General features: G+C 40.3%; 1 protein-coding gene across 2 annotated transcripts; it reads left to right on the top strand.

Annotated features, from left to right (window-relative positions):
• LOC145465522 (uncharacterized) lies at positions 1–27898 on the top strand. Of its 2 annotated transcripts, XM_081449301.1 has the most exons (30): positions 1–461; positions 1103–1149; positions 1685–3345; positions 4022–4115; positions 4871–5007; positions 5590–5869; positions 6504–6729; positions 7313–7475; positions 7591–7790; positions 8351–8528; positions 9455–9495; positions 9682–10052; positions 10402–10703; positions 10932–11118; positions 12570–12884; positions 13371–14173; positions 14354–14707; positions 15065–15228; positions 17033–17141; positions 18677–18890; positions 20125–20333; positions 20671–20895; positions 21148–21348; positions 22057–22239; positions 22924–23021; positions 24135–24362; positions 24674–25036; positions 25327–25506; positions 25907–26729; positions 27119–27898. In XM_081449301.1, the coding sequence occupies exons 3-30, from the start codon at positions 1803–1805 to the stop codon at positions 27154–27156; spliced, it is 8229 nt and encodes a 2742-aa protein (XP_081305427.1). In that variant the 5' UTR covers positions 1–461; positions 1103–1149; positions 1685–1802; the 3' UTR covers positions 27157–27898. The 2 variants fall into 2 exon arrangements, with proteins under 2 accessions (XP_081305427.1, XP_081305428.1); XM_081449302.1 differs by lacking the exons at positions 1–461; positions 1103–1149 and having other exon boundaries at positions 1598–3345.
• Positions 27899–27908: the final 10 nt, after the last annotated feature.

Below are 27908 nucleotides of genomic sequence, written 5' to 3'. Positions count from 1 at the left end.
CAGTTCTATGAGTACAATATTTATGCATCTTAAATACCAGCAAGACATCAGTTCAACGTCTAAATCGGGATCTTTAGCCCGGTGTACAGCCGCCCTCAACTTGTTTTCGAGGAGAGTGGGTGTCTGAACACATGCTAATTCGACTTTGGGGCGGTCATAGTCAAGCAGTCCATCAAGTATGGATGTTTCTGTGTTTTGTATGTGACTATTTTCCTTTTTTTCCCTTCATGGACACCCTGTCCACAATCACGCACTTTGCATTAATTAATATTTGAGGAATGCTGCTTCACCGGCACCCTTTTCCGGTTCCAATTCCCGCGCCGCCACGAGTTGGTAGGGAGCAAAATGGGGCGAAATCGTCTCCAGGGCCTTTCAGGCGCTGAAAATTAAGATGGCGGACACGTCGAGGATAGTAGATAGGAAAAATCTTATCACTTACATCAGAAGCATATCACCTAAAGGTGATATGCTTCTGCTTACATTTATTTCATCTCCGCAAACTTTCTTTGAAATGTGGCATAATCGCAAACTTTCACCCAAATGGGATAAAATGTCGGTTGAGATCGCAATTCACGTTCGCTGAAATGGGGGGAGATAGAAGAACGCGAGATAAGGAGCACACATTTTTCACTCTTAGGCCCAGTTCAGACGTCGTACTTCTGCCGTGCCGAACTAAATTCAGGAATTAAGTTCGACAAAAGCACGGCAGAAGCACGACGTCTGAATCAAACTTTTGAATTAAGTTCGGCAAGCAATTAAGTTCGACAAGCTCTGCCGTGCTACACGACTCTGGCACGGCAGCGATTCAAACGTCGTGCTTCTGTCGCGCCAAACTAAATCCACAAATTATGTCAATGTGTTTTGGCGAGATTTCGTTCCCTCGGGGAGTTAGGAGGAGAATTGTTACGAGGCTTCAGTAAACCCTGGATTTGATTCGACTCTAGCACGACGTCTGAATCAGAGTTGATTTCCTGCCGTGCTACAGTCGAACCAAATTGCAATTTAGTTCGGCACGGCAGAAGCACGACGTCTGAACTGGGCCTTACTCAAGATTTTAATTTTGCGGTTTTTGTCGGCTGACTGGAATTTCTCTTACTTGCAGACTTACTGTGATGCAACAAGTTCTTGTCAACCGAAGAATGAAACTTGGTACGTTGTTTTCTCGTAGTTTCTAAAACTGGAGTGTAATGTTAGTAAGTTTAGCTATTTAATTATTTATTTGTGAAATTTTACGATAACTGCAGAAAATTCTCGCACACTCATTGGCTAATTTTCATTGTCAATAAGCGGACAGACACATGAATTTATAATTTATGCGATGTGGCAACGAGCAAGAGCTGACAATTTGACAATTTGTTATCGTAAAAGACAAAATGACGTCAGTTTTTCATGCGTCTGTCCTGTTATTGACAATGAATTTTGTCATAACATTGTCAAGTAGTGAGCAGATCCACAGCTACTTTGACAATGTTATGATGAAATTCATGATCAATAACAGGACAGATGCATGAAAAACTGATGTGAATTTGTTAAATTTATTACGACTTTGTGACTACAAAGAATAAAAATAAGCCATATGGATGATCTGTAAAGGAGTCCAAACCCCATATAGAAACAGACCACCAAAAGGGAAGAAAAAAAATTTGTTTCATGTCCAACAATTAATATTTTAAATTTATTTCAGTTTCAACTGTTGTTCCCATGTGCAGACGTTCTGTGAAAGCGTGGACTTATTTCAAAAGATTTGCAAGGGATTTTCACGCATCTGTCCCGCTTTAGGACATGAAATTAAAGAAAATATTATGAGCATTGGAACACCGTTTTCCAGTCACATGATGACAGCACCCCTCACCAACACTATCGCCATTAGTATGACACAAAGTGGAGTTATCATCACTTCTGGTGGCTCTGTTTCTGGTGTCGCAGGCTCGGCTTCTGCTGGGTCCATTGGCTCTGTTTCTGGTGTCTCAGGCTCTGCTTCTGCTGGGTCTGTTGGCTCTGTTTCTGATGTCTCAGGCTCAGCTTCTGCTGGGTCTGTTGGCTCTGTTTCTGGTGTTGCAGGCTCAGCTTCTGCTGGTTCGGTTGGCTCTGTTTCTGGTGTTGCAGGCTCAGCTTCTGCCGGGTCCGTTGGCTCTGTTTCTGGTGTCGCAGGCTCAGCTTCTGCTGGTTTGGTTGGCTCTGTTTCTGGTGTCGCAGGCTCAGCTTCTGCCAGGTCAGTTGGCTCTGTTTCTGGTGTTGCAGGCTCAGCTTCTGCTGGTTCGGTTGGCTTTGTTTCTGGTTTCGCAGGCTCGGGTTCTGCTGGGTCCATTGGCTCTGTTTCGGGTGTCTCGGGCTCAGCTTCTGCTGGGTCTGTTGGCTCTGTGTCTGTTGTCTCAGGCTCAGCATCTGCTGGGTCTGTTGGCTCTGTTTCTGGTGTTGCAGGCTCAGCTTCTGCTGGTTCGGTTGGCTCTGTTTCTGGTGTCTCAGGTTCAGCTTCTGCTGGGTCTGTTGGCTCTGTTTCTGGTGTTGTGGGCTCAGCTTCTGCTGGGTCCACTGGGTCTGTTTCTGGTGTTGTGGGGTCAGCTTCTGCCGGGTCTGTTGGCTCTGTTTCTGGTGTTGTGGGGTCAGCCTCTGCCGGATCCCTTGGCTCTGTTTCTGGTGTTGTGGGCTCATCTTCTGCCAGGACTGTTGGCTCTGTTTCTGGTGTCGTTGCCTCTGCTTCTGCTAGTGTCGTGTCTATGACATGGCCTTCTATAGTAACTTCAGCATTCGGCAGCATGATAGCCACAATCAGCCCTAGTGCCCATAGCCATGTTCTTATGAGTAGTTTTGCTCACAGTGGTCAACCATGGTGGTCATCTTATAACATCAGTGAAAGGATGGAATGGTGGTTACATTATATAAAGAACAACACTGATTGCAAGCATGGCGAAAAGTTCTGTGGCTTGAAGCTTAAATGTATTCCAGATGACGAGGATTGCACCATACATCTTACGAATGACATGATGCGCAACTTAAGCAATACTGCCTGGTGTGTCAATTGCTCTTCCAACGAGTACTTCTGTCCATTATTCATGCAATGCATAAGTGTCACTGAAAATTGCTCCTACGACCGTGTACACCAGTGGATTAATTCTGGCAATACAAGTGATGAGCTGGATTTTGATATGGCTTGTGGCTTAAATGAGACCTTCTCATTTGAAACTATGACATGTGAATCTAAAGGTCCTTCACTAGGTGGCAAGGAACACGTATGTACTCATCATCAGGCTTTCTGTCCATACAGTGCATCATGTAGGAATAAGACAGACTGTGATCCCTTCCCAGCATTGAACTTCAGCAAGGCATTGGATGACGACACCTTTGGTAAGAATGATACATTGGTTTACTTGTGAGAGTTTTGAACCTCCAGAATTAACTTAAAAAGAGCGAATGTCGGTAAATATTGAGCAAAATCTGGATTTTGCAGGCTTACATGATTTTAAGTTGCAAATCAAATGGCACTGTACCACTGACAGGAACATTGAGGTTGAAATGACTCACCCTCCATTTGATGCTACTCCTGTGCATTGAAGAATTGTTTTCTATGACAGCACTATATTTAGGAAGGGCCTTTTTACATGGTGTAAAAGTTACTATTATTAAGAAAAGGAATCTGTCTTTGGAAGCCCTTGTTTTGTTTCTGGAAATGATTTTGGAAAAGTGAAAATAGCTCAAGTCGAAACCTGAAATGTTATTAATAAGTGCTGTGTAGGTCATCTTGCATTCACAAACCAAAGTGCATAGGGAGGTTTTGGATGGCCCCTATCAATTGAAAAGAGTGTTTTTTAAAGTAGCATTTACAAAGTTGGAATTAGCAGTAATTATGAAGTGAATTTACTATGTAACTATTTTAGAATCCCAGAAACAGTTTGCAAAGAGGATTCTGTTGGTAGTGATTACATAAGCTGTTCACAATAGTAGGAACTCTGTTTAGAGGTGGTAAATGACATTCTTTTGTTATCAATGATTCAAGACCCATGATTTCTTAATTTGCCTTTAGGCTGGGCGCATATGTGCCAGATCAGAAATCTAGTTTGTCCAAATGTTGCCCGTGCAGTGATTCAGTGTGAACATGACATGCACAAGTGTAACTCGTAAGTAACAAATGTACTAATCAATCAAAGGTTCTCTCTACATGATATAATTATTACCTTTTTGATCAATTGCTGAGGTAGAGTTTTGTACACCAGAAATGGAAAAACATCTTACTGTGTCAGGCCGTTCCTATTATATTGTTTTGTTTTCAGTTTCCCTACTGACCCTCTTTTGGGTAAGTAAAAGAAAAAAAGTTCTAGATGTACATGTACTGTCTGGCAAGCAAAATTTTACTTTTTAACTCATTTGACATTCTCTGTTTTAAACAATGAGAAAAGCATGTGATCAAGTCCTTTTGAAAAGCAGTCTTTTATACCTAATTTATTAGTCAAAGGTTTTACAAACACCATTGTTACTGGAACAAATACAGACAGACACAGTATGCTGGTTGTAGGCTACTGCAGTCAATTTTCTCTTACTATCTTTTCAAAGTACATTCATTTCATCTTGTTTCTAAATGTCTATTTAACAGTAATATCACTGTAGACCATGAGTTTCTTTCACCCAGTAGTTGGCAAAGTGGTCAAGCCCTGAGTAAACTATAAAGTTGGTGAAAATTGAGAACAGCTTTGGGCCAATTGACATGATATCATATATTATGGAGAATGATGTTATTTAAAGATTTGTCTGTCAGTAGTTTTAAAATTTGTAAAAATTAGTTTATCAGACATAAGTCTATCTATGGTCACCATGATACATTTTTTTATTGCATTGCCACAATGTACTGTTTATTGAAAATCTCAAATTCTTGCAGGAGCTGTCCTGAAGGGGAAAAACTCTGCAATGATAAGTTCTGTATATCTGTAGATGAGACGTGCTGTCCCTTAGGAAAAGTCCTTTGTAATAAAACTGGAGAGTGCTTACCAAATGGAACGATGTGTTGTCCAACAGGTATGTTACACGAGATGTACAACTGATTTAATCCTCTGCATTGAGAGGCTACATGACCTATTTCCCAGTAAACCATTCTAGATAACAGGATTTTATGGTGGTGATAAAAAGCAGACTTGTCAATCTGAGGCCAATGATGCTGAATTTTAAGATAACAGTGGAACAATTATGCATTAAAATGGCAATATTGTAGGCAAATTGCCATGAAAGATAAAGTCTGCATGCAAGCCAAGTGACCCATCAGGCCTGTGCTTATCTCCGTTTCATTAGCATTTAGTGACTAGTAGCATGAATACGACTAGTCGAATCCCATGTGGAGATCTGACTGGGATCCCTGGATGGGATATTAGATCATTGCAGGATCACCCCCAGAATTAAATTCACCACTATCCATTTAAATACACCTGGGTGGAGAGAGGCACTGTGAGAGTGAAGTGTCTTGCCTGAGAACACAACACATTGTCCTGAGGCAAGGCTCAAACCCAGACTGCTCAAATCTAGAGTCAAACCCACTAACCATGAGGCCACTGCACCTCCACAATGATGCAAACAACCCCTAATCATTTTGTTGTCTTATGTTAGGAGAAGAACATTGCAAACATACTGGTGACTGTAGTAAACCATCAGATTGTCTACCTCCTGTTGCTAATGTGACATTTCCCACTGTATGGAAGTATCTTCCTCTTGGTGCCAATTTAAGCAAGGGAATTTTTAAAGATGGTGATGTTGCTGTAGCACTTCAGAGTGTTGAGATGCATGGGGTTGATGGATCATTAGAGTTTTATGGAAGTTCAAAGTGGACAACTGTTCAAGGTCTCTCTCGATCTAATGCATTGGTGTTGGGTCTATCAAGCTACCTAAGGTAACATGATACAGGAGGTACATGTACATGGTCTGACTTTGGGTATAATGTTTTCCTTATTAAAGTGGCTCACTATAGTTTTACGAATGCATGCACACGAGGGATGAAAGCTTTAGTAATCTGCATGCACTCAAAGGAAAATGTCAGTGTTTTTCCATATTTTAAGATGTTAACATGACTGCCAAAAGCAAAACTGACAGTGAATTTTCCTCATTGCCTTCAGTGAAATTCCATGAAATTTGTCAGACTAGCAATAAGTATTTTATTTAAGTTGGAGCTAGTTTTTCAGGGAAATCTTTCTGACCCAGTTTTTCCACAGCTTGAAAAGACATACCGTGCAAGTTTGCCTAAATTCAAAAAAATGACTGTACAAACCTTACTTTATTGTGTTTAAAATTGGTATTCCGCTGGATTCAATGTAGTGTGATACTATGATAATAAGGTGTTTACATGTATTGAGTTGATTAAGTGGGGTACAATTTCAAGTTTTGTGTTGACTGCCTGTAGTTTCCTGGACTTCAAGACAAAAAATAGAGAATTCTTAACTTATCAAAATATTCTAAAAGGAAAAGAAATCCCAAAAGGAATTTTTTTTAGAAATGTTGGAACTTAACTAACTTTTTTTCATTGCTAGATTTGCATCTTCCAAGAATGGATCACATGGCATTGTGTTAGTGAATTTCACAACCTATAGTGATGAAAGCAAAATTGGAAAATATGTAGATGCATCTTCTCTTACTTGGAATTATGGCCAGACAATTGCTATTTTTGAACTGCCATCACTAATACCACCTAAAATTGTTTACAATGGCTCCACTTTTTCGGTGGCTGAGGATAGTAAGGGTGATGAGTATTTTGAGGTAAGTTTAATCTGTTCCATACATAATGACCTTCTATCCAGTTAGTGTGAAAAAAATGGTTTTAAAGTAATTTGAATAAGAATTGCATTGTTGTACAGCCCAAGAGCTACTTTTTGAAAGGTCATACTTGTTTGCAGAGTACCGGTATGAAATTAACAGACCCTAAATAAAACCACATTGTAACAGGGACATTTTCTACTTTCAGACACACACTGTATGTCAAACATACACTGGTCAGAAACTAAACTGATGACTAATTAGCAGATAATTAAGATATTTTAATTTTCAATGGGTGACAAGTAATTTTTTAATTTTATACAAAATGAGATGATATGTATTATTATTCAGTTTACAAAACACATGTAACTTGCACCAAAAACTGGATGTTTCTTCAAACTTAATTTGAACATTTGGTGCTTCTGTTTTGAACCAATATTTTTTAACTAGGAAATGAAAATTAAAATATATATCCTTTTATTAAATGATCAAATTCTACTGTTGACTAAGTATATTGATCAGGGATTTTTTAGTTAAGGAATTCCTTCCAGTAGTTTAATCATTTTCACTGGTGAATTTCTTTTAGGTTTGGGATCAGCTGTACGATAGTTCCCCAAAAGTGGATTCAGATAATCACATTCCTGATTCTATCTCGGGAAATGTCAATCGGCAAATGTATGAACTTTACGTTGATTTACTGGAAGAGATCAGCACTCTGAAACTTGGGCTGCGAATAAAGGATACATCAGGTATGAAAGTCACTGGGGCAGCATTACAATTAGCCAAAGATAATTTGTTTTGGATGTAATTAAGTTCATCTAAGTGTCTAATGAATGTATTTTTCTACTTGATTATATTTTACAGAGAAAATAAAATTCAAGGGAGGAGCACGTAAGGATTCTTCTGCAGCGAAGACAGAGCTTCAATTTATTCCAAGGGCAGACTTCAATGGTGATGTGCACTTCTCTGTGGAGAGCTACCTGGCTACTCCAAACATGTCATACCTGGGTATTGCATACTTTTTCTCCCCTGAAGTGGCACAAGCTCTTAAAACAGTCATAAAGGTTTGTACTGTTTGAACTGGGAGCTACGACAAACTGATACAACTTTAATTTGGAGTCCACTATTGAAACCTGCCCACACCAAGCATTCTATGATCCTCCATTTTGCTTTGATTTAATAGAGCTTATGTTCAAAATGCCAGTTTCCCCCATTTGTTACTGCAGTTTATCCTGAGTGCATGTTGGCGATGCCAGTCATATTGCCTTACCTTATTCCCCCTTCCCTGAGACAGACAAATGACATGAGGTTTAGATTGAACACCTACAGATTGTACACGTGTACCTACATACCCGTCCACTGCCTGCTTGTCTGCCGACCTACCTGACCATCCACCCAACTACCCACCCAACCACTCACCTACCCTCTTGCGTACCAACTTACCTACCTACTGTACCTAGCAACCTACCTTCCTGTCAGCCTGCCTACCTACCTATTTAATACCTGCCTGCCTGCTTCCTTTCTAAGCAAATCCTTGCTTGCTTGGTCACTTGATCTTATGTTTGTGAAAATTTACTTACATGTACACACTTACATATCATGATTTTCCACTGTTTTTTCAAAGGGAGATGATCCAGAAAAATTACGTTTGGTCAAGGAAGTCCTTTATGGGATCTTGACAGATAACTTAAAGCCTGCTGTCAGTAACATCCGGGACGTTGCTAGCAAACTTAAAAATCCAGTGCTATCAAGCCAAAAAGTTGCACAGCTTGTCAAGGATACTGAAGAGGTCATAAATACAAGTAAGTTTGATTTAGTTACCAACCTGACCTCCCTGGAGGAACAGAGATCATGGCCCAGTGATGGCAGTGCCCTCTAACACCAATGTGGCCTGGGATTGATTCTGGCCTGGTGTCATAAGTGCATTGAGTTTGTTGTTGGTTGTCACTCTGAGGGTTTTTCTCCAGGTACTCCTGCAGTTTTCCTCTCTCCACAAAAGGCAACATCTACAAATTCCAATTCGACCAGGATAGAGGACCTGCATGAAAACTAACTAAGGCTGATGTTGCTTCCTCTCTCAATGTTTTTATTTATTGTGTATTCCCCAGCAATTTCTGCTGTAGAAACAGCTGCCAACTATGATTCAATCCAGACAAAATGTAAGGTTCTATGGCATTGCATAATTAACCAAGAGATGAGCATGGTAAAGTCTACATCCAGCCAAGACTTCACACACCATACAGCTGGAGTAAATCGCAGTTTCTTTAACATTAAGTGACTAGAACCCATTTGTACACTTGGGTGGAGATGAGGAAAGGTTGAAAAAATGTTAAATTGGACTAGTCTTACGGTCTTATATTTTGCTCCAGTGGAACAGTTTGAGGAGCGCAAACTACATGTAAAACAAGTGAACTCAATATACAGTGAACTAGTGCCTGTAAATCACGGTTAACTTTGTATGAGAGCTTAAAGGAGAGCTTTCATTGTCTCTAGTTGAGTTTTTCACTGATAAACTGTCAAAGTAAGCTGTGCCCATCAAGCATTGTTCCACTGTATAACAACCTTTCAAAATTCAGCAAAAGATAGGTGAAGAACTTTCCTGATATCATAATTAATGTTGTAATTAAATACGCTATGTTATAGCTGACTGTTTTCTTTTTTACATTTTTTCTGGCCATGGTTATGTGACATTGAGGTATCTCATTGAACTGTACTTAAACTTCCTCAGGTTATCCTGTAGATTTGGGTGATGATGACCCTTTCCCACAGGTAAGTTACTCAATGCATTTCAATACTTGTGACTTCCTGCTATGCCTGTAGCATTACAGAAACTCTGCCTGATCATTAAGCAAAGCTCAGATTTGAAAACTAATGAAGGGCCAAATTATGATTACTGATTAGAATGTGAAGTGGATTCTATGTGTTGGTCAACATTTTAATGTGCTTTTCACACAGATCAATTCCAACCTAAAGCGTGTTGAAGTCAGTGAAAGGGGAGACATTATGTACATTGGAAATGTTATCAGGGTACGAATATCGGTTACAGCAGTGAATGACAAGCCAAAGGTTAAAAGGAACAGAGGCAATCTTGTCCCGCTTCCGTTTGACCTAAATGCAACAGCATACACTGGTTCTGTGGTCAAGGATATCCTTGCTGAACTGGCAGAAGACGTTGATGACGAAAATATGGATTTTGGAGCTGCCGTTATTTCTCTAGGGAATAGCTCCTTTGGAAAGTGGCAGTACAAGATGAATGACTCCTTGGCTTATACAGACTTCAATTTTTCCAGTGATTCTGAAGTTCTGCTTCTCCCACCTGAAGCTAGGTATATCAAAAAATCACATCATGAATTATCTTTCTTTGTTTTAATGATACTTGTAGCTCTCAGAGATTTTGGTGTCGTATGACGACAAACAAATAACACATCTTACACTTTGATAAAACTAACAAGATGTTTAGCAACCTGAGACTACGGTAATTCTTGGTATTAATAATCCGTGGCAAAAACAACGAACCTCTGAAAGTATTTATCTTCCTTCCCGTACTGGGTTTGTTGTCACACCCTTTAGCAGGAGGACTAAATAGGAACATATTTGGTTTTAAGCGCTATTTGCACTCAATCCCAAGGTAGCTAATCAGTCAACGATTTATGAGATCACCATTTTATACTGTAGGATTACCATGCAACTCTACAACCAGGATGTCTTCTGGAGCACTGCAGAAGCATTTGAGAAGGGAGCTTATATTGCAATCAAAGCCTGGGATATGACAGACAATAGGAATCCGGGGGTGCACGATAAAAGTATTGAGGATAATGGCACGTCAATTAGTAAGAAATTTGTCAATTTCCTGCTTCTGCGCCGAGGTTGTGACAATAGAACAGACTTTCCTGCAAGGAATGATCGATGTGGTGTTTGCAGAGGAAAGGATGAATGTGTCGCATGCGACAGTGTGCCTTATTCAAATGCTACAATAAGTAAGTTGTTTTTACCTATACACATTCTTATAGGTCTGCTGTGTTTGCTCGTATTAACTGAAAACGTGTATTCCTTACAAGATATCGTAAACCAAACGGTTTGCTGTGCTACAATTGTTAACAAAATGGTACTTGCCTATTATCATAAGGTAAAGTTGCGATTAAAAAAGATACGATTAGTGACCAAAAGCGCAATGTAAATGTGTTGCTTTTTTGCTGTGTTTACAGATCAATGTGGTTATTGTGTTGGTGGAACTACCAATTTAACTCTGACACACGACGTTGACTGTGCAGGGGATTGTGACAAGAACATTAATGACTCGGTCTTGACTTGCGGAAGATGCATGAATAAACACAAAATTCAGAATTTTACTGACTGTACTGGCACGTGTTTTGGAGGAGCAAAAATAAACACGTAAGTAGGAATAAAGAGCTACTCAAATATCTCTAGACCCAACGCATGAAATATGATGAGTTTCTCAGCCACTAATATCTTAGGAGACAGGAATTAAGAGGGTTTTCTTCAGTAGTTCTCAAACTCATTAATAATTCATCAAGTCAGAACAAAGAAAATCAAAACCGTGAAGAAGGTTTAGATTTTGACGATTTTATTCTCCGTTTACTCCTTAGTTTTTGTTTCGATTGAGAAGATATATCAAACACTCGAGACAGTGTTTCATCGGCTATCCAAACACTTCGAATTTCGTCAAAAATACTCCGCGTCGTATTTTCAACTCTCTTCTCGGTGCTTGGATATCCCAATGAAACACTGTCTCTCATGTTTGATATATTACTTCGAAATTTTTTTGAAAGATAGTTCTCTTATTAGGCTCCTATGCAGACATTTTCATTAGATTCATTATTTATAATAGTTATGAAACTGCACGAATTTTTTTCTATAAGAATATTGTTGTTTTTTTTTTTGGCCGAGGGTGAATATTCTTATTTTTGTGCCAATTTTAGGCTGAAATATTATTGCGAATATTCTTAGATTATCGCGTATTACATTTCTGTTTTCAAATGTATTTGGTGTCTGGATGGTATTAAATTAATTTTGGAGCCAGCCTGCAGGCATTAAAGCCTGATGCCACACACATAACCTCTTGCAGAAATTTACTAGACAATGCCGTTTTTGTTCATTTTTGGCTAGTTTTGCCGTCTAGAGAAAGGAATAATTTTATTGTATTTCTAAACTTTCAATACACAAAATTATGTAATTTCTTTTCAAAATCTTAGCCTCGAGTTTATTCCTAAAATATTCTTAAAATTTCGCAAATTTCAACTTCGATATTCTAGTTATAAAATATGTTCGTATAAAAAAGAAAGAGTGTAACTTATTTCAACCTTAACGCTTGCGAAGGTCAGATTTGCGATTTTTTTCTTTTTAAAAAAATAATAACCACTTATTACAGCAGCAAAGATGTATGTAAAGAATACCCACACTCTGTCACACATATGCTAGAGGTTTAAAACGAATTTCCATAAGCGAGGCATGTGGTGAATTTAGAACAAGCGACATTGTCATGGAGTAAGGCCCTTTTTTCTTAAATGGCTTTCATTTGAGGTCATAAACCTCTGTATTCTAGCCATCTTGTTTCAGCCGTCGTCTTATGTGGTTGGTCGGGACATTTTGCCATTAATCCAGCTTACAATACCCGATACCTGATCAAACAACTCTTATGTTTCCCGCATTCTTCCCACCCCCCAGTAAACGCTGATATCGCACACGACAATAACTCCTTTTATCTTTCCACGCGAATTCAATCGAACCTGCGACGAATGAATTTAAAAAAGGACAATATTAGAAACACAGGAATGAACATATCACAGCGAGTCATTACATTGTCATTATTTGATGTGATTTAGATGCGGTAACTGCGCCGGTGGCAAATCAGGAATACCAAAGAACCTTGGAAAAGATCTTTGTGGTCTGTGTAATGGAGACAACACTACCTGTGAAGACTGTGCTGGTGTTCCTAACGGAAAATCAATACCAGACTTCTGCGACGTTTGCCGTTTAGAAACGGATGCTGCATTCAACACTGGTTGTTCATCATTTGGAGAGTTAAAGCCCGTTAGCGGGGAGGCTGGTGCGGCGACTGTCGTAACGCTGAAGGGCGCTGGCTACCAGAAATTAGCTTTGCGCGGCTGTCAGTTTAACAATTCCGTCTCAACTGAAAAGTAAGAACTTGTCATTGATATATTCACATACGTTTTAAGATTTTATGTTTGTTTGATATATTGTTGAATGCGATCTGCATGTTACTGTTATCTAGTGCTACCTCCTCGTGTTACTTTGACGCTGTGCTGATTTGGTGGAGCTCGTCCAATATCCCTTTTGTTAAACAAATACATGAAAATTTGTGATTAAGTCTCAGGATAAGTCAGACAAGTTGAAACAGGACATTCACTGTCAGAGTTCAAAGAGAAATACTCGTGAAGCAGTTACTTCGAATATTGTTGGTGAATAACCCTAGGGAGGTAACAGTGCATATAGAACTGAGCGACTTTGTCTGGCTGAAAGTAATTTGTTTTCCTAGTACAAACGAAAGTGATTGCGCGGCACTGAAGCACAGGAGAGACAATTATTAATGGCTTGGGCATTAATTCCTTGCAAGAAAGGACTTAAGAAATAAAAATACATTGTATGTTTTTTTGTTTTTGCAGACATAGTTCCTCATCCAACGATCATACTTCAAATATTATCAGAGTGACTGCACCAACAGACTTGCCTGCAGGAACGTACAGCATTCTCTGTACGTTCTCTAACAGTCTCGTCGTTGAAACTGAGGAAGCTGTCTTTACAGTTTACAACAGATCAACCATTTCTCTGTCAAGCATTTCACCAAGCGAAGCTGAGATAAAAAGTGCAAGCTTCAATGTTACCATCACTGGGACTGGATTTGTTGACACTGGTTATATTGCATGTGTGAAGGTTGGATCTTCCACCAAGCTTGGACGTGGTTCTTTTGTGAGTACTACTGAAGCAACCTGCCTATTCCGTACCACTGCCAATTCTGCTTTGTTCAACGTTTCATTGGTCTTTGGAGAGAACGATCCTGCCGTTGACTCCAGCGTGGAGTTCTCATTCTATGCTATCCAGCCGCAGGCTCTGTCCTTACGATTTAAAGACAATCCCAGCAAACTTTTGTTAACTTTCGACAAGCCAGCAGAATATATAACAGAAGACCCTGATTTGGGTTGTTCTGACTTTTTTGACCGAGCAACGCTGGGCAAGTTCACAAGCGAAACCAAATGTGTCCTGCTCACAAGCAAAAAAATGATTATTAAATTAATTGGCTCTGGTGCCACCGTTGCACCTGGCGGCACAATAAACTTCAAAAACGGCAGTTTAGCTGCTCGAGGAGAAGAAAACACCAAGTTTGAGTCTGGGAACACCACACTTACAGTAGGATCCCCTCCGAACCCTCCAGTGCCAGTCATCGAAATTCTTGCACCAACTATAATAGGTGAGTAGTAACTTTCCGACCAGTGATGGGGCTCACATTTGATAGGTTTCTTTAACCGTATCCCTGATACAGGTGAGATTTATTGGTTACCCGTAATCAGTATGAACGCACTTGGCATGTGTAAAGAATCAAGCAATGTAAATTTCAAATGAAGTCACTCCACCATTGTTTTTTATTCAGGACCATGTGCTAGTTTGGAAATCAATACACTCTCGAAAAATGATGGAGGCCGTGAAATGAGTTTTAAGTGGTATGTAAAAGAGAGAGTCGGCGTGTCAAACGCGACTGCAACTGACATGGAAGCCCTCAATTCAACTCTGACTGCTCTTCAGTCATTTTCACCTTACATTACTATTGGAAGTGATCGCATAGTCAGGGATGTTGAATATGAAATTGTGGTCGAAGTTAGTAACTTCCTCGGAGAGAGCACAGAAACCACTTTAGCCGTAACGCGAAAGGCAGAAGCAGTCCCAGAAGTGGAGTTGAGTTCAACAGGTGAAAGTATCCTGCGTTCCCAGAGACTCTTTCCCCGCGGTAAGTTTACTTTACCTTTTATGATTTGTTTAATTGGGTAACCTGTGGTTAGAGAGTCCTCCAGTGTCCTGAGAAGCAAGGGCGACCTTTTGACCACAATAAACATTAGGCGTCTGCTTGAACTAAATGGTTGCTTTGCATCCTGCTTTTGTTACTTACATATAATACAATTCGCGTCTAAATAAATGTGGTAAAAGACAATCGGTCATACAAAGGTAAACAATGGCAAAAATTGATGGTAAAGAGTGCGTCTGGAACATACTGGGAGTTCTTAGAGACAATGCAGTCTTGTATGCACTTTGTCTGATTGTTTGATTGTTTGATTAATTTAGTTTGATCTCCTTTTGTTCTTAACAGCCAAAGTTACCTTGCCTGGGTGTAATGGATCAGATTCAGAGCACAATTTCTTATATGTGTGGGAGCTGAAGGACTCGTCTGATGAGGTAGTCGACCTTGGTCCCGACACTGACTTGAGAAGACCTTATCTTAAGTTAGATGGAAGTAACTTGAATGGCGGCGAGGTTGGTAAACCTTCCAGTTATAGAATAACATACATTTAGCGACACTGCTTCCACTAAAGGAAAGCTACCTCTCGTCTATTACCCAATCCCTCAGTGTTTTGTTAAGGCGTCTAAAATATTCCTGCGCGAAAACCAGAAGTGACATTGTCGCATATGGAGTCTTCCACAGTTTTGGGCATAAACACCAGAAATGATCATTTTTTAATTTCCGTTACTGAAATGAAAGCAATGAAAGAGATTATTGATATGAGCAGTCCCCTCAAGACAGGTGCTTAAAACTCAAAACCCGAAGATTAAATGTACTTACTATCACTTGATCTGCCAACCCTCCCTTCCCGACTCAAAAAAGAACAGAAAACGGAAAAACAGAAGGAGAAAAATAACGATAACACATTCAGAGCTCGAAACCACAACATGCCACCCGCGCCAAGCGCGTGGAAACATGTAATGACTGTTAAACCCGGAAACAACACGTAAACACACTTACTTTTGTTGTCTAATCACTCTGCGGTGAAACGAAAACAAAATAATTTCTAACTTAGTATAAGTAAGAAAACACCAGTCATATAGGAGGGAGCATCTCGTTTATTGATCAGACATAAATTGCCCTAGGATAGTTATTAACATAATAAACGTAGTAAACAAAAGCATGGAAATTTACTGAAACAAAATTTCCCAAATGAAGTGATCAAAAGCGGAGATGCCGTCGAAGTGACAACTGCTAACAGACAAACTCCTTGAATATTAAGAGCCATTGCCTGTAAATATGGAGAATCCGACGACAGGTCGGAAAATTCGGATTTTCTTTTATTGCGTCAAAAAGACCCTTTTGATGAACTATTTTCAGAAGTATACTTTCAAAGTTCCAGCGATTTCACATTTTTGTGAAATGTAGGAAAGTTCGAAATACCGCACGATCAACCAAAATGGCCGATGGAATTTATGAAATATTGCACATTTTCAACAGGCCAGTACAGAAAAAAGGGAACTTGCCTGGATTTTATATTCACACAGTTTGTAATTTACACATTGATCATTCTTCTGAGCTAACAGTCATCTTGAAGTAAATACTTTTTGTCTACTTCTCGGCCGTTTGAAAAATACAACTATCGCAATTTAATTTACATGTAAAATTTTACCGATTTTCAAGGGTCATAACTCTGCTAGTATACAAATCTCTTGACAAATAAAAGGTTCTAAAGAAAGAGCTATGCTATGGGTATACCATATTTAAATGGCTAGTTTGGCCCGTGAAAGTTAAGCGCGCTAGACGAAAAACTATAAAGGGTGTTTTGACCAATTGCGCCATTTTTGGACGAACGAGCAAGAACTTCGATTTCGCAGTCATGAATAATTCATCAAGTTTAAACAAAGGAAATCATGACCGTGGCGGTGTTTGGATATCTGATCTTAATTAGCATAGTGTTTTACGATTTTATTTCTCCGTTTTCTCCTTGGCTTTATTTTCGATTTAGAAGATATATCAAACACTCAAGACAGTGTTTGGCTACATTTCCAAACACCTCGAAGTTCGTCAAAAATACTCCGCAGCGCGTAGTATTTTCAACTCTCTTCTCCGTGTTTAGAAATGTGGTCAAACACGGTCTTTCGTGTTTGATATATTGCGTCAAGATTACATCGAAACGCCGTTTTTTTTTTAGCGTTGATATTCATTAATTTATAAACTCAGATTGATTCCTCAAAATCAAAGTAAAATTTCTTTAAACTGCCAATAAATATAAAGTGAAATTAGTCATTGCCTTTACAAATTTAATTCGTTGCTTTGGTTGTTGGTTTGTTTTAGAGTTATACTCTGTCTGTGAAAGTGTTTGATGCAAAGGATCCTTCTATTCAAGCCTCGGAAAGCATCGAAATTGATGTGCAGTCCAGTGAATTGATTGCTCGTGTTAAAGGTATGAGAACAATCTTGAAGAATTTCATTGCGAGTTATTTTGTCACTAAGGGACCGTTCATTTTTTATCAGGTAGGGGGGGCTGGTGGGATTTGGGGGGGGGTATGCGAAAAAAAATGGCTTTCGAGGGGGGGCCATCCCGAAAAAATAAGGGAAAAAGGGGGGTCACGTGAAATATTTTAGTAAAACTTTAAAATGGCGTAATGTTTGAATATCAAAAAAATTGCTATAGAATAAACATAGAAGGCAGGATACAAATTCATTACAAACTTTCCTTCTGCTTTAAAAAAACGTTTGGCGACAAAAAGCATTTGTAGCTACTGAAAAGAAGTATTTAACACTGTTATTTTCGAATGCAACTTTCACTGGCACTCATCTTCATCTTCGCTGTCGTCGAGTTCTTCGTCGCCGCTTGTGCTGCTATGGGAGTCTCTTTCACCGATGCTGCAAGAAGCAGCAATGCTTTCCGTCAGAGTGTACTCTTCAGGGTACATGAAGGTGTAAACATAATCTCTGTCTTCCTGCTCAAGGTTGGTAGTGATTCTGCTTCTTGCAGCATTGGTGAAATAATTCCCTTCCAAGAGCAGTGCGATGTATGGCCCATCTCTTCTAAATAACGACGTGGCAACATCCTCAACTTTAATACACTCTTCCGGGACGGCCGTTCTAGGAGGGTACACAAGGCATTGTGGAAGATCATTTCCTAGCGGGTTTCCAACGCAGATTCCATAAACTCGTTGGACGTTGTTTTCAGTCCGCTTCCTCTTTCTTTCATTTGACTTTCTGCGGTTTTCTTTTTTCCTTCTCCTTTTGTTGATGTGCTGTTTGAGTATGCCCTTGAATATGCTGTTATAATTGCTCTTATTTTCTAGTGCTTCCATGTCCTGCGTGACCTTCGTCAACTTAGCTTCTATACATTTGATCTGTTTTACATTAAAACTGTGGGCATTCATCAATTCAGATGAGGGAGATGCCAATGAGAGGCCAAATGCCACACGCTCAGGGCGAGCCATAACTAGGAGATCCGAAATTGACTTCTCTTTCTTTTGATTTGTTTTTCAAACAACAGCTCTCTGTAGTATAGGGATTGTAAATATTGTCTTCACAGTGAGCACAAAACGTGAAGTAGGGGGATAATAAATAATAGAGAAATACTGTTTGTTCAATTTTTTTTTTTTGGGGGGGGGTCATCCCAAAAAATGACCGCTATGAGGGGGGGGCCACGTGAAAAAATTGGTAAGCTGAGGGGGGGTTATGCGATTTTTAAATGGTGCTTCCCAAATCCCACCAGGCCCCCCTCCCTCATAAAAAATGAACGGTCCCTAAGCTCGAAATGTCAGCTGTCTCCCGCCGCCAGTCTTACCCCTGAGTTTTTCTTGCCGGGGGGGTTAGGCCTAGGGCGTGAGACAACTGTTACTTTAGGCTTTAATTCACTTGAATGTAGAGTTAATAAGGTATAATTATACCAGGTGTTATTGTAAATACCAGTCATTGACTTCCACAAACCCTGAGTGAATCCCATTGTTTTTCTGCCAGGTGGGGTCTCCTTTGATGTTGGTTACGGAGATTACTTAGTACTGGATGCAAGCGGCTCGGAAGACCCGGATGAAAGCAGTGATGAAGCTGTGTATCTGTGGGCTTGTTTTGACAGCTCTGGGTTTGATTGCTTCTTTGACAATGAACGTGTAACCTTCGAAAAGACTGCAAAAATCAACAAAAGTGTCGCAACATTTTTGGAAAGTGGCCAAACGTAAGTGTTGGTTTAACCTTGTGACTGTGTTGTACTCTGTTGCAATCAGTGTTAATCAGTGCTTTTATTGGCGACGACTCTTTTATAGCGGAGCTCCGGCGGCCCGAAGGGCCGCCAAGCGGAGCCCCATACTCATATAGCAAAAGAAAAGGAAACCCATGAGTTGATTTTCTCATGGTTATCATGGCTAGCGGTATTGCTCGTGGGCGCGTACGCACGACGACGACGGCGGAGTTGCCTAACATGGCGGCCATACTCCAAATAATAGGTTGACAGAGAAATGCAGGCTTGGTTTACCGTGTACTTCCTTGATATTGGATATCCATGTTATGATCAATTGACACCTGTTAAAACAAAGTATCTGCTAACCAGTATCACGTGACCATATCGCGGGCTCAAGTTTACAGCTCAGCTCAGCTCACGTGTTTTTTGAAGTTGACCGCTGACCAAGTGCTGGTTATCGATTGGATCGTGGGCTCATATTAGGTTAACTTGTTGGAATTAGGGCAGGATTGTTCGGAAGCCGGTTAACGCTAACCCAGGATTAAAAGTTAACCGAATTATAACTTTTTCTTCTATACAAATGTTTTTTGCTGTTTTGTTTTGTTTATATGGTGATTATTAAAACTCAAAACAGAAGGCCAAACAATATACAGAAAACCTCACCGCAAAGTTACAAAACTCAAATCAAAATTCTACCTTTTTCTGGGTTAGCTTAATCGGGCTTTGAGCAACCCGGCCCAGGAGCTACGCTTTTAGGCTGGCCTAAATCTATATGTTATTACCCAATCAAATGAAAATCTCTCGATTACTCCTAAGTTGTGGCAAATGACATTTACGGAGCTTAACCGATAACCTGGTTTCGAGGAGCTCTCTTCTTCCGGCCCCCTCCCCCTGGGGGAAGAAGAGACTTGAACGAGGTCTTGGAGTTCTTTTCTTTATTTACAAGGTTTATCGTTATGGCATTGAAACCTGCCTTAAAATGGCAGTGAACTATCAAGAAAGTAAATAATCATACCCCCGAAAGCCTTCACATGGAAAGTAATGTATCCCCACTCCCTCTAACAATGTGACTTGTGAAGGAGAGATGTTACTCTACTTCCACGTAATAGTTCACTTTGCTAGCAAAACATCAAAACATCATAAAACGTCAATAAAACATCACAAATTCTTGGCTATAGGGGAACAAGGTTGGTTGTCTCTGATTCTATGTTTTTTTTTTGAAAACTTACAGCTATGACTTTCGTATGACGTACCGGAAAGGTTTCCGTTCATCCGAAGCGGAAGTCAAAGTTCAAGTTCTAGCCTGCTCCCCTCCAAAGGTCACCATCGATGCTTTGAAGTCTGACAAGTTCAACACTGAAGACGAAATAATGATCACGGGTCAAGTGGCAGCGGTGGCACTCAAAGTGTATCTGGAATATTCATTTGTGTCAGGGAATGGTATGTATCGTGATCAAGGCTCGGTTACAAACCGTTTCCTCACATGTTACATAGCCTCTCTTATCCAAGGATTGCGTCACAAGCATCTCTTTGAATCAAGATATCGAACGCGGGTTGTTGACGGTTGATTACTGTTTGAAGAGACAAACCATGTTACAAGCAGGTAGTGAATCAATGGAATACACATCTACTGATTAAGCAATGACATACGGTTCACGAAGTAATTTTCTGTGCCTCCATATGCAGTGACAACTGTATTTTTAGTTTAGAAATGAGGTGAAGTACACAGGTTTTGAGATGAGCACAAACTTAAGCTGTTTTTTACCCTTTTTTGCAGGTTTGACGTATGTCGCCGATCTGTCGTCAGTTGCTACAAACAGTAAGCTGGTAACTGGAGAAAGTTTTGAAAGTGAAAATGTTCCATTGATGAAACGTTTTGGATTTTCCTTTAAAAGAAACAAGTTGCAGCCGGGAGATTACAGGTTCAAAGTTTCAGCTAAGACAACCGCGTGCACTTCGTCCTCCGAGACGACATTCACTATTAACGCTGCTCCATTTCCAGGTAAGGGGTCTCCTCAGACCTGGTTAATAAATTACTCACCTTCAAATCGAACGATAGAAGTAGACAAACATCAAACCAGTTAACAAATGAAAAGAACAAAGGATAGTTGAGAGAGACTCAGAGGAGAACTTGACAAATTTTGGTTCCAGTTTTCAAGCTGACGATCCTTTTCCTGTGTGATTGATGTAGTGAAACGATTTGCTAAAGAGAGATAAGCTCTTTTTAATGTGTTTTTGTTTGTGTTTTTGCCAGGTACTTTAACAGTGAGTCCCTCGAGTGGTACTGCTGTTGACACCCAGTTCACACTCAGAGCAGGTCTTTTTACCGACGATTTAGCTGATTATCCCTTGAAGTACAAGTTTGGTTTTTATGCGATAGAGGATGGTAAAGAAGTTAAAAGATACTTGGGCCTTCAGAATGCCCGGCAACGTAAACGTGTAACATTGGCACAAGGTTTGTTTGACCGACAATCACGCAATCCAACCTTTCTGGGTTTACCTTAGGGCGGGGTTCTACATGAGGGCCGTATTTTGGCTGGGTATTATGGTTTTAACGCAAATATCTGGTTCACGTTTCAAGCAGTCAAGAATCTCTCTGCTCATCTCACATATCTATGTCTTGGGCTGTTTTGTAAATTTTTGGGTGATTTTTAGGTATATTTAGAGATAAATAGTTTCCTCAAAGGATTAGCAAAATTTATGGAAATAGGAAATTTTGAATATTTGGTGTTGTTTTAAAATTAGAATTTGAAGTTATAAATTGGTAGACGTACACCAAACAGTTGTCCACCAACCTGGGGTGCCCTTTCGGGGGCGTTCAACTGTCTGGTGGTGTTCCATAACCTTTTTTTCCTCTTTAAACTTCCTAAAATTTCACTCGAATTCAGGTGGACCCCCGCCTTAAGTTGTTACCTGTATCGTCACGTAACGCTTATGTGGAGGCTAAGAGCATTGGGTGAATACCAAACACTGGTTGCCAAGATTTAATGTTTAGTGTAAAGGAAGGCTGGAGACTTTATTTTGTGGCTTAGCGATGAATCTAATATCTGAACTTTTTTGATGACTTGGGAAAAATAAAATTGACGGCTAATCCTGCAGTTATTAAAGCTCAGATAATTTTTTCAAGTTCTAACATTGTTTTTGTATCTGTTTGGGACGACAGGCGATAGTGCAAAGAACAACACAGTTCGCGTTTTTGTGGAAGCTTTCGATAAGTGGGGTGCTTTCGTAACGGTGGAGGAGACCGTGACAGTTAACCCTAAAGTGTTCAGTCTGTCCGATCTGCAAGACTTAAAAACGTCCGGAGAGGCGCTTCAAGAGGGCGGGGACGTGGATGATCAGTTAGGTATGTGGCTCCTCTGTGATATCACTTCAGTCTAGTGTTACATCAAGTTTTCTGTCAGTCTTAAAGGGCCCTAGTCAGCCACACCGTTGTTTTTGTTTACATGCGAGAGTTTGGCTAATTTTATCTTATTCGGAGCATGTCAAAACGAAGGACATCACTGTGAAACTACTAAAGATAATTAAACGTACTTTCAAGAACACAACTTACAATAAAACCAATCAGATTTCGCATCATCATGCAATATGAATAATTTCGCAGACATTGATTCAATCCCTAGGCACCAGTGCCATGTTTGGCAAATCGTCGTAAATTCCTCGAAGAGTTCCCGATTCTTGTCATCCAATCAAAAACTAAAACGAACTCTTAGTCTTCCGAATATTCCATGCCAACTGAGCACGATGGAATACATTGATAAGCCGTGTTGCTTAGCAACTTTGGTGGCATAAACTGCGCGCTTGGTTCATTGTCGGAAATAGACAGGTGTCCGTCCCCCTCGACAGTCGTGATGAAATCCTTGGGAGTTGGAAAATGTACAATTTGTTTACAGCTAGTTTGCAACTTGGGCTGTGAATCTGAAATTTTATAATGAACATAAAAGTTATGAATCCTAAGGCAGCCAAGTTATGCAGCATTAAAACGGGAATGACAAAAAATGGTGAGCGGTATTTGACGTTTTTGTTGTAGGCCAAATGAACATCATCTTGGAAGCTGTCAGGGAAACCGGCGGAAGCGATGATGAGAAAGAAGCCGTCAATCAACTTAAAGAGCTCTATACTTCTGTGGTAAGCTTTTACGTATACCTCGTGTCGTCTGCAAAAAGAACACTGTCTCTTATTTGCTACTGTGTCTGATCATACAAGTAAAGTAAGGTAAACACTGTTTACAGTGGGTAACACTTGCTGGGGGGTGCTCCCTTAATGGGCTATATAGGTATGTGGCCCCAAAGGGTATGGTTTTCAGACGTTTTGATTAGAAATAGAGTAGCGATTTTGGCCTTTTTGGTCATTAATAGGGTATGTTTTTGCACTCTAGTCTTGAATTAGGTATGTTTTTCAAGAAGAAGTTACTTTTCACCAATATCGATATAAGACCATCATCAAAAGCCCTTCACAAATTATGTTTGCGGCAATTTAACACTGGTCTGAACTAGGGAACTAATTATATGGCAGGTCTGAAACAGGGTATGATTTAAGGGTCAGGTCATAAATAGTGTATCGAATTTTGGTTAGGTCATAAATAGGGTAGGGAAAATCGCAGATTTTGGTCGTAAATAGGGTAAGAGTTTTGGGAAGTGGACCGCATACCCCCACCCCAGGGTAACACTTGACAGTAACTATCACATTTAAGGAAATTGTAATTGTTATGATTATTTGAAGTATGGCCGCCATGTTGTGCGACTCCGTCGTCGTCGTCGTGCGTACGCGCCCACGAGCAATACCGCTAGCCATGATAACCATGAGAAAATCAACTCATGGGTTTCCTTTTCTTTCCTATATGAGTATGGGGCTCCGGAGTTCCGCTAAAACTAAGGACTGAAAACTACATTTTATTTTTGACGAATTACAAAAAGTTTCCATGTTTTCTTTGTTTAGCTAGAAGCTCTATCATGCCAGTTTCCTGCTAATGACTAGAAATGTTCCTCCCTCAAAACTCCGTTGACTTTCATACTTTGACCCTAAACAAAGAATGAGACGAAAAAAAAGAGACACGCTTTTTGCCAACGTAAGAAACTTCTGCAGCTTTCTTGAACCAACCCGAATAAAACTAATATCCTGTCAGTCAGTCACGTGCTTAGTGTTTGGTTGCAGTATGTAGCCAGCTTAAGGTCTAGATCTGAAGCTTTCCTTCCTCTTTGTAGCAGTTTAGAACTGATATCTAGTGATTTCTCTTGCCAGGCGGTCAGCGCACTGGAGGCAGTGGAAGGTAATAGAGATGGTGAAAGGAATGCCTTGATTACATTGGGTACAACTACAAATGGCGGCGCCGATTCGTTCGAAGACGGAACCAAAAACAACATGATTAATGCTGTTCTCAAGCTTCGAAAGCTCGCCCGACAACTTCGCAGGAGGCGTAGAGCTGTTGAACCTGAAATTTTAGTCGTCGAGCCATTACTTGCTACTGATGTAAGGATCATATTTAATTGTTGATTAGGTGTAGAAGTGTCCGTAGTGTTCGTGTGTATTCATGTTTTGGGTGAAAATCTTCAAACCAGGTTTTTCGTTATTTGTCTTTGTTGCAAATTGTGTTCTAAACTAAGTCAAACTGATATGAAAGTATTTTCAATAATAACAAATGTGAACCACAACAAATACACCACTTTGTAACTGTGCAAGGGTGATCAACCATAGATGGCTTTTACTTCAAACAGTAATATAATGAGTTTTATGTCCATCCTTTCTTAACTGATTTTCCTTACCGTCTCGTTTCTTTACAGGCTGAAAAAAGTTTGATACCCGTGTCAAATCTGATCGCCCCAGCTGTCTACACTGAATCAGAATTTACCCGGAAGAAAGACTTCTTATATCTTGTCGACTCAATCGGACTTCAGGTGTGCGCTGGCCGAGGCGTTGGCGCCCCTGCTGTGTTCGCCGTGGCATCCCAGGTGGCGATGCGTGCAGTTACAACGAATTTTGATGGCATAGCTAGTACTACAATCGATATGGCATGTTCCGATTGCCCTTCAGTCGTGGCTCATACTGCTAAGATGACGCTAGGAGAGTCTCTGCATGATGATTACAAAAAGTGGCGCTGCGCGACAGAAGAAACTTGTAGTGGAGCCTGCCTTCTATCAACTCAGGTGAATAATTTGCTGATCAGTGTTGTGAGCTTCTGCTAATGGCAGAAAATCCGCTGATTTCGCAACAGTCATGAACAAGTATTGCTCAATGGCCTTATTTTCGCGAAGATTATATTTTGTGCACTTTACCGAGCCGTTTAAGGTTTCGCGAAAGTTAACGCGCCGAAGCTATCTTTTCAAAGAAAAATTTAGGGCAGTCATCAATAATGTGGCCAAAGTGTTTCCTTCCTCGTCCCATTTTACAAAATCTTACATCTTAGACAATTACATCTGTTGTTTTTCTCCGTCAGTTCCCTAACGACCTGTTACTGAACGAGAGTGACTCCAGCCGTCTGACTGACATCGTGGATATCAAGCTGTATAACCCGGTAACCAAGCGACTGATTAACACAGGAACCTTGGAAAGTCCCGTCAACTTCTTGATACCGCTGAAGTCAGGCAAGACATTCCCGAATGAGAGTTACGTTGAGGTGGGTTTTGAACCGACATCCTCTTTCACGAGCTTCTCCAGACAAACGAGCGCGAAGAACGGTGATTCCAAATTGAGAGGGCGCATTTTATTGAACTGCTTTTGCGTGTTCCCAATGTGTACCACGTTCTCACGACTTATCACTCCTGCTACATACGGTTTGATTAACTAGTCAGAGCTGGAAAACCCTCGGGAAGTGTGGTGGGAATCAAATCACCTATCTGACTAAAAGATTTACCTTCTAATTGATCACTGAATGATGCATGAGATTTCTCAAAGCTAACTAAAGATCTCATGATCCTAAATGCATAGATCTATTGACGGTTTCAACTGCTCAACCTCTCGAAGTGTGCATATTAAAGAAAAACCTAAAAGGATATTTTTTTTGTGGTTCTCTCCAGTGCAAACTATGGAGCTCAGGTGAAGCAAACTGGACGAACACCGGATGTGTATCAACTCAAAGCGCGTTGGTGTCTGGTAATGTGACTTATGTGGAATGTAACTGTACGCAGCTGGGATATCTCACCGTGTTTATTGGTCCAGCTACCACTGAACCTCCTCCTACTACTGCGGCAACTGAAGCTCCAACCCAAGCCTGCGACCTTGAACCAATAAGCAAAGGCATTAATGTTACCTTTACGTTCAATCAGTCCTACAGCAGCGTTATTTCAAACGACAGCCAAAAGGCTGCCGTCACAAAGTCTCTTCTACAAGAGATATCAAGCGCACTTGGTATGGACGAATGCAGCGTACAGGACTTGGACCTAAAAGAAGGCAGCATCGTGGTGTCATTTGTTGTGGTTCCCGCAAAAGGTCAGAGTACCGCCAGCCTTGAAACTGCAGTCTCCCAACTCGAGACCAAAATCAAGTCTGGTGACTTAAACGTGACCCTACCGGGAGGGATAGTTCTCTCTGCGGACCCATCATCGTTCGCGTCTGTAGCGTTCACGCCATCAACTGTGGCCACTACTACTACTACTGCTGCCCCCACTGTAGCGGGCACTGCAACTGAATCAAGCGGCTTGAGTGAAACAAATGTAATCATCATTACCTGTGTGTGTGGCGGAGTGGCATTGATCGTCATCATCGCCGTCGCTGTGTATTGCTTCAAGAAAAAGACAGGCGAGGGAAAGATCTCACCAGCAGCCACACCTGAAGAACAGGAAGACCTGGAAATGAATGAACGCGGGCGTTTTGTTACTAAGCCCAGCAAGGATCATCGTGGTAAGTAGTTATTCAGCCCGTTATTTTAAATTAGCTTAATATTATAAACATTGAATTATCAACTGAAATAATTTACATGCGTACATTCGACTCGAGTTTTTTTTAGTCAACGTTCACTTCGGCTCTTTTTATAAGGGTCGTTAAGTTGCTAAATCCGACTTTCCTATTTAAGAGGAGTAAAGCCCGTTGAACTCAGCTTCCAGCCTCAATGGTTCATTTTTCGAGCAATGTTTTTCGCTTTCCGCAGACAGCTAGATTTTATGATAAGTTTAAGAAGCTAAAACTTAGTATCTTGATTGCAACACTGATGTAAGGCGTCCCTGTGCTACATGCAACTAACTTTATTGTTTGCTAATGTCCAAATATTTAACGGGTCTCTTTTGTTGCAGGTGCCAATAACAACATGGCTGTAGATCCTGACGCGTAGATGTTGTCATCAGTCACTGACAAGTGGTCTACTCTAGAATCTCAGAACAGTTCGTTGCATGAAAACGATTTCTTCAGTGTAACCTCCTACTAAGAATCCGCCGAACGCTGCTTTTTGAACTAAAGGCTGGTCCGACTAGAGGCAGAGGGCTTACAACAGGCAAGACTCGCACTTGAATAGGGAAGAATGCGGAAGTTCAAATTAAAAAAAAAAATCATTTTACAAAGAAACACAACAACAGAAAATCTGGAAAACTTCTTGGTTCTCCAGAATGCTAAGGTTCGCGAGAAAAATACCATCATTCAGTCCCATACCAACTGTGTTCTTTAGACAAATGGTTTGCCCCTCGAGTATTCTTCTTAGTCAAATAAATGATATTATCTGTGAGTATCTAATGCATAATGTTCGTATTCCCTAGACGAGGCTAAAAACACGAGTTAGCCCCCGTGTGACAAAAGAAGTCACTCCCTTGTAAATGTCCCCAACAGCTGTTGGAGTTGATGATAATACACATGAATTGTATGTTAATCACTAAACAATTGATTGCATGATTCGTGGAACATCTGTAACAATCACATACCGTGTATGCCAGTACACTAGTATTCTTGTATAATATTGGTGTGTTTTTAGAGTGCTCGATGGATTGTATGTTTGAGGTGCAATTTTTATCTTTTCTTATTTTTCTCCGTTGTGAGTGGCACAAACGTTTTTTGTTAAATAAAGCGTGTAGTGAATGAATTAACTTGTCACTT

The sequence above is a fragment of the Orbicella franksi genome, chromosome 13 (genome assembly GCF_964199315.1).
Source record: "Orbicella franksi chromosome 13, jaOrbFran1.1, whole genome shotgun sequence".
Lineage (NCBI taxonomy): Eukaryota > Metazoa > Cnidaria > Anthozoa > Scleractinia > Merulinidae > Orbicella > Orbicella franksi.
This window is presented reverse-complemented; position numbering and strand designations above follow the sequence as displayed.

What these genes read in the sequence shown, in the direction of transcription:
- LOC145465522 (XM_081449301.1), top strand. Translation starts at nt 1,803, where the DNA reads ATGAGCATTGGAACACCGTTTTCCAGTCACATGATGACAGCACCCCTC. An exon ending in GTAACTTGAATGGCGGCGAG is followed by an intron (nt 15,229 to 17,032) that starts GTTGGTAAACCT and finishes GGTTTGTTTTAG; the next exon opens with AGTTATACTCTGTCTGTGAA. An exon ending in AAGAGCTCTATACTTCTGTG is followed by an intron (nt 23,022 to 24,134) that starts GTAAGCTTTTAC and finishes TTCTCTTGCCAG; the next exon opens with GCGGTCAGCGCACTGGAGGC.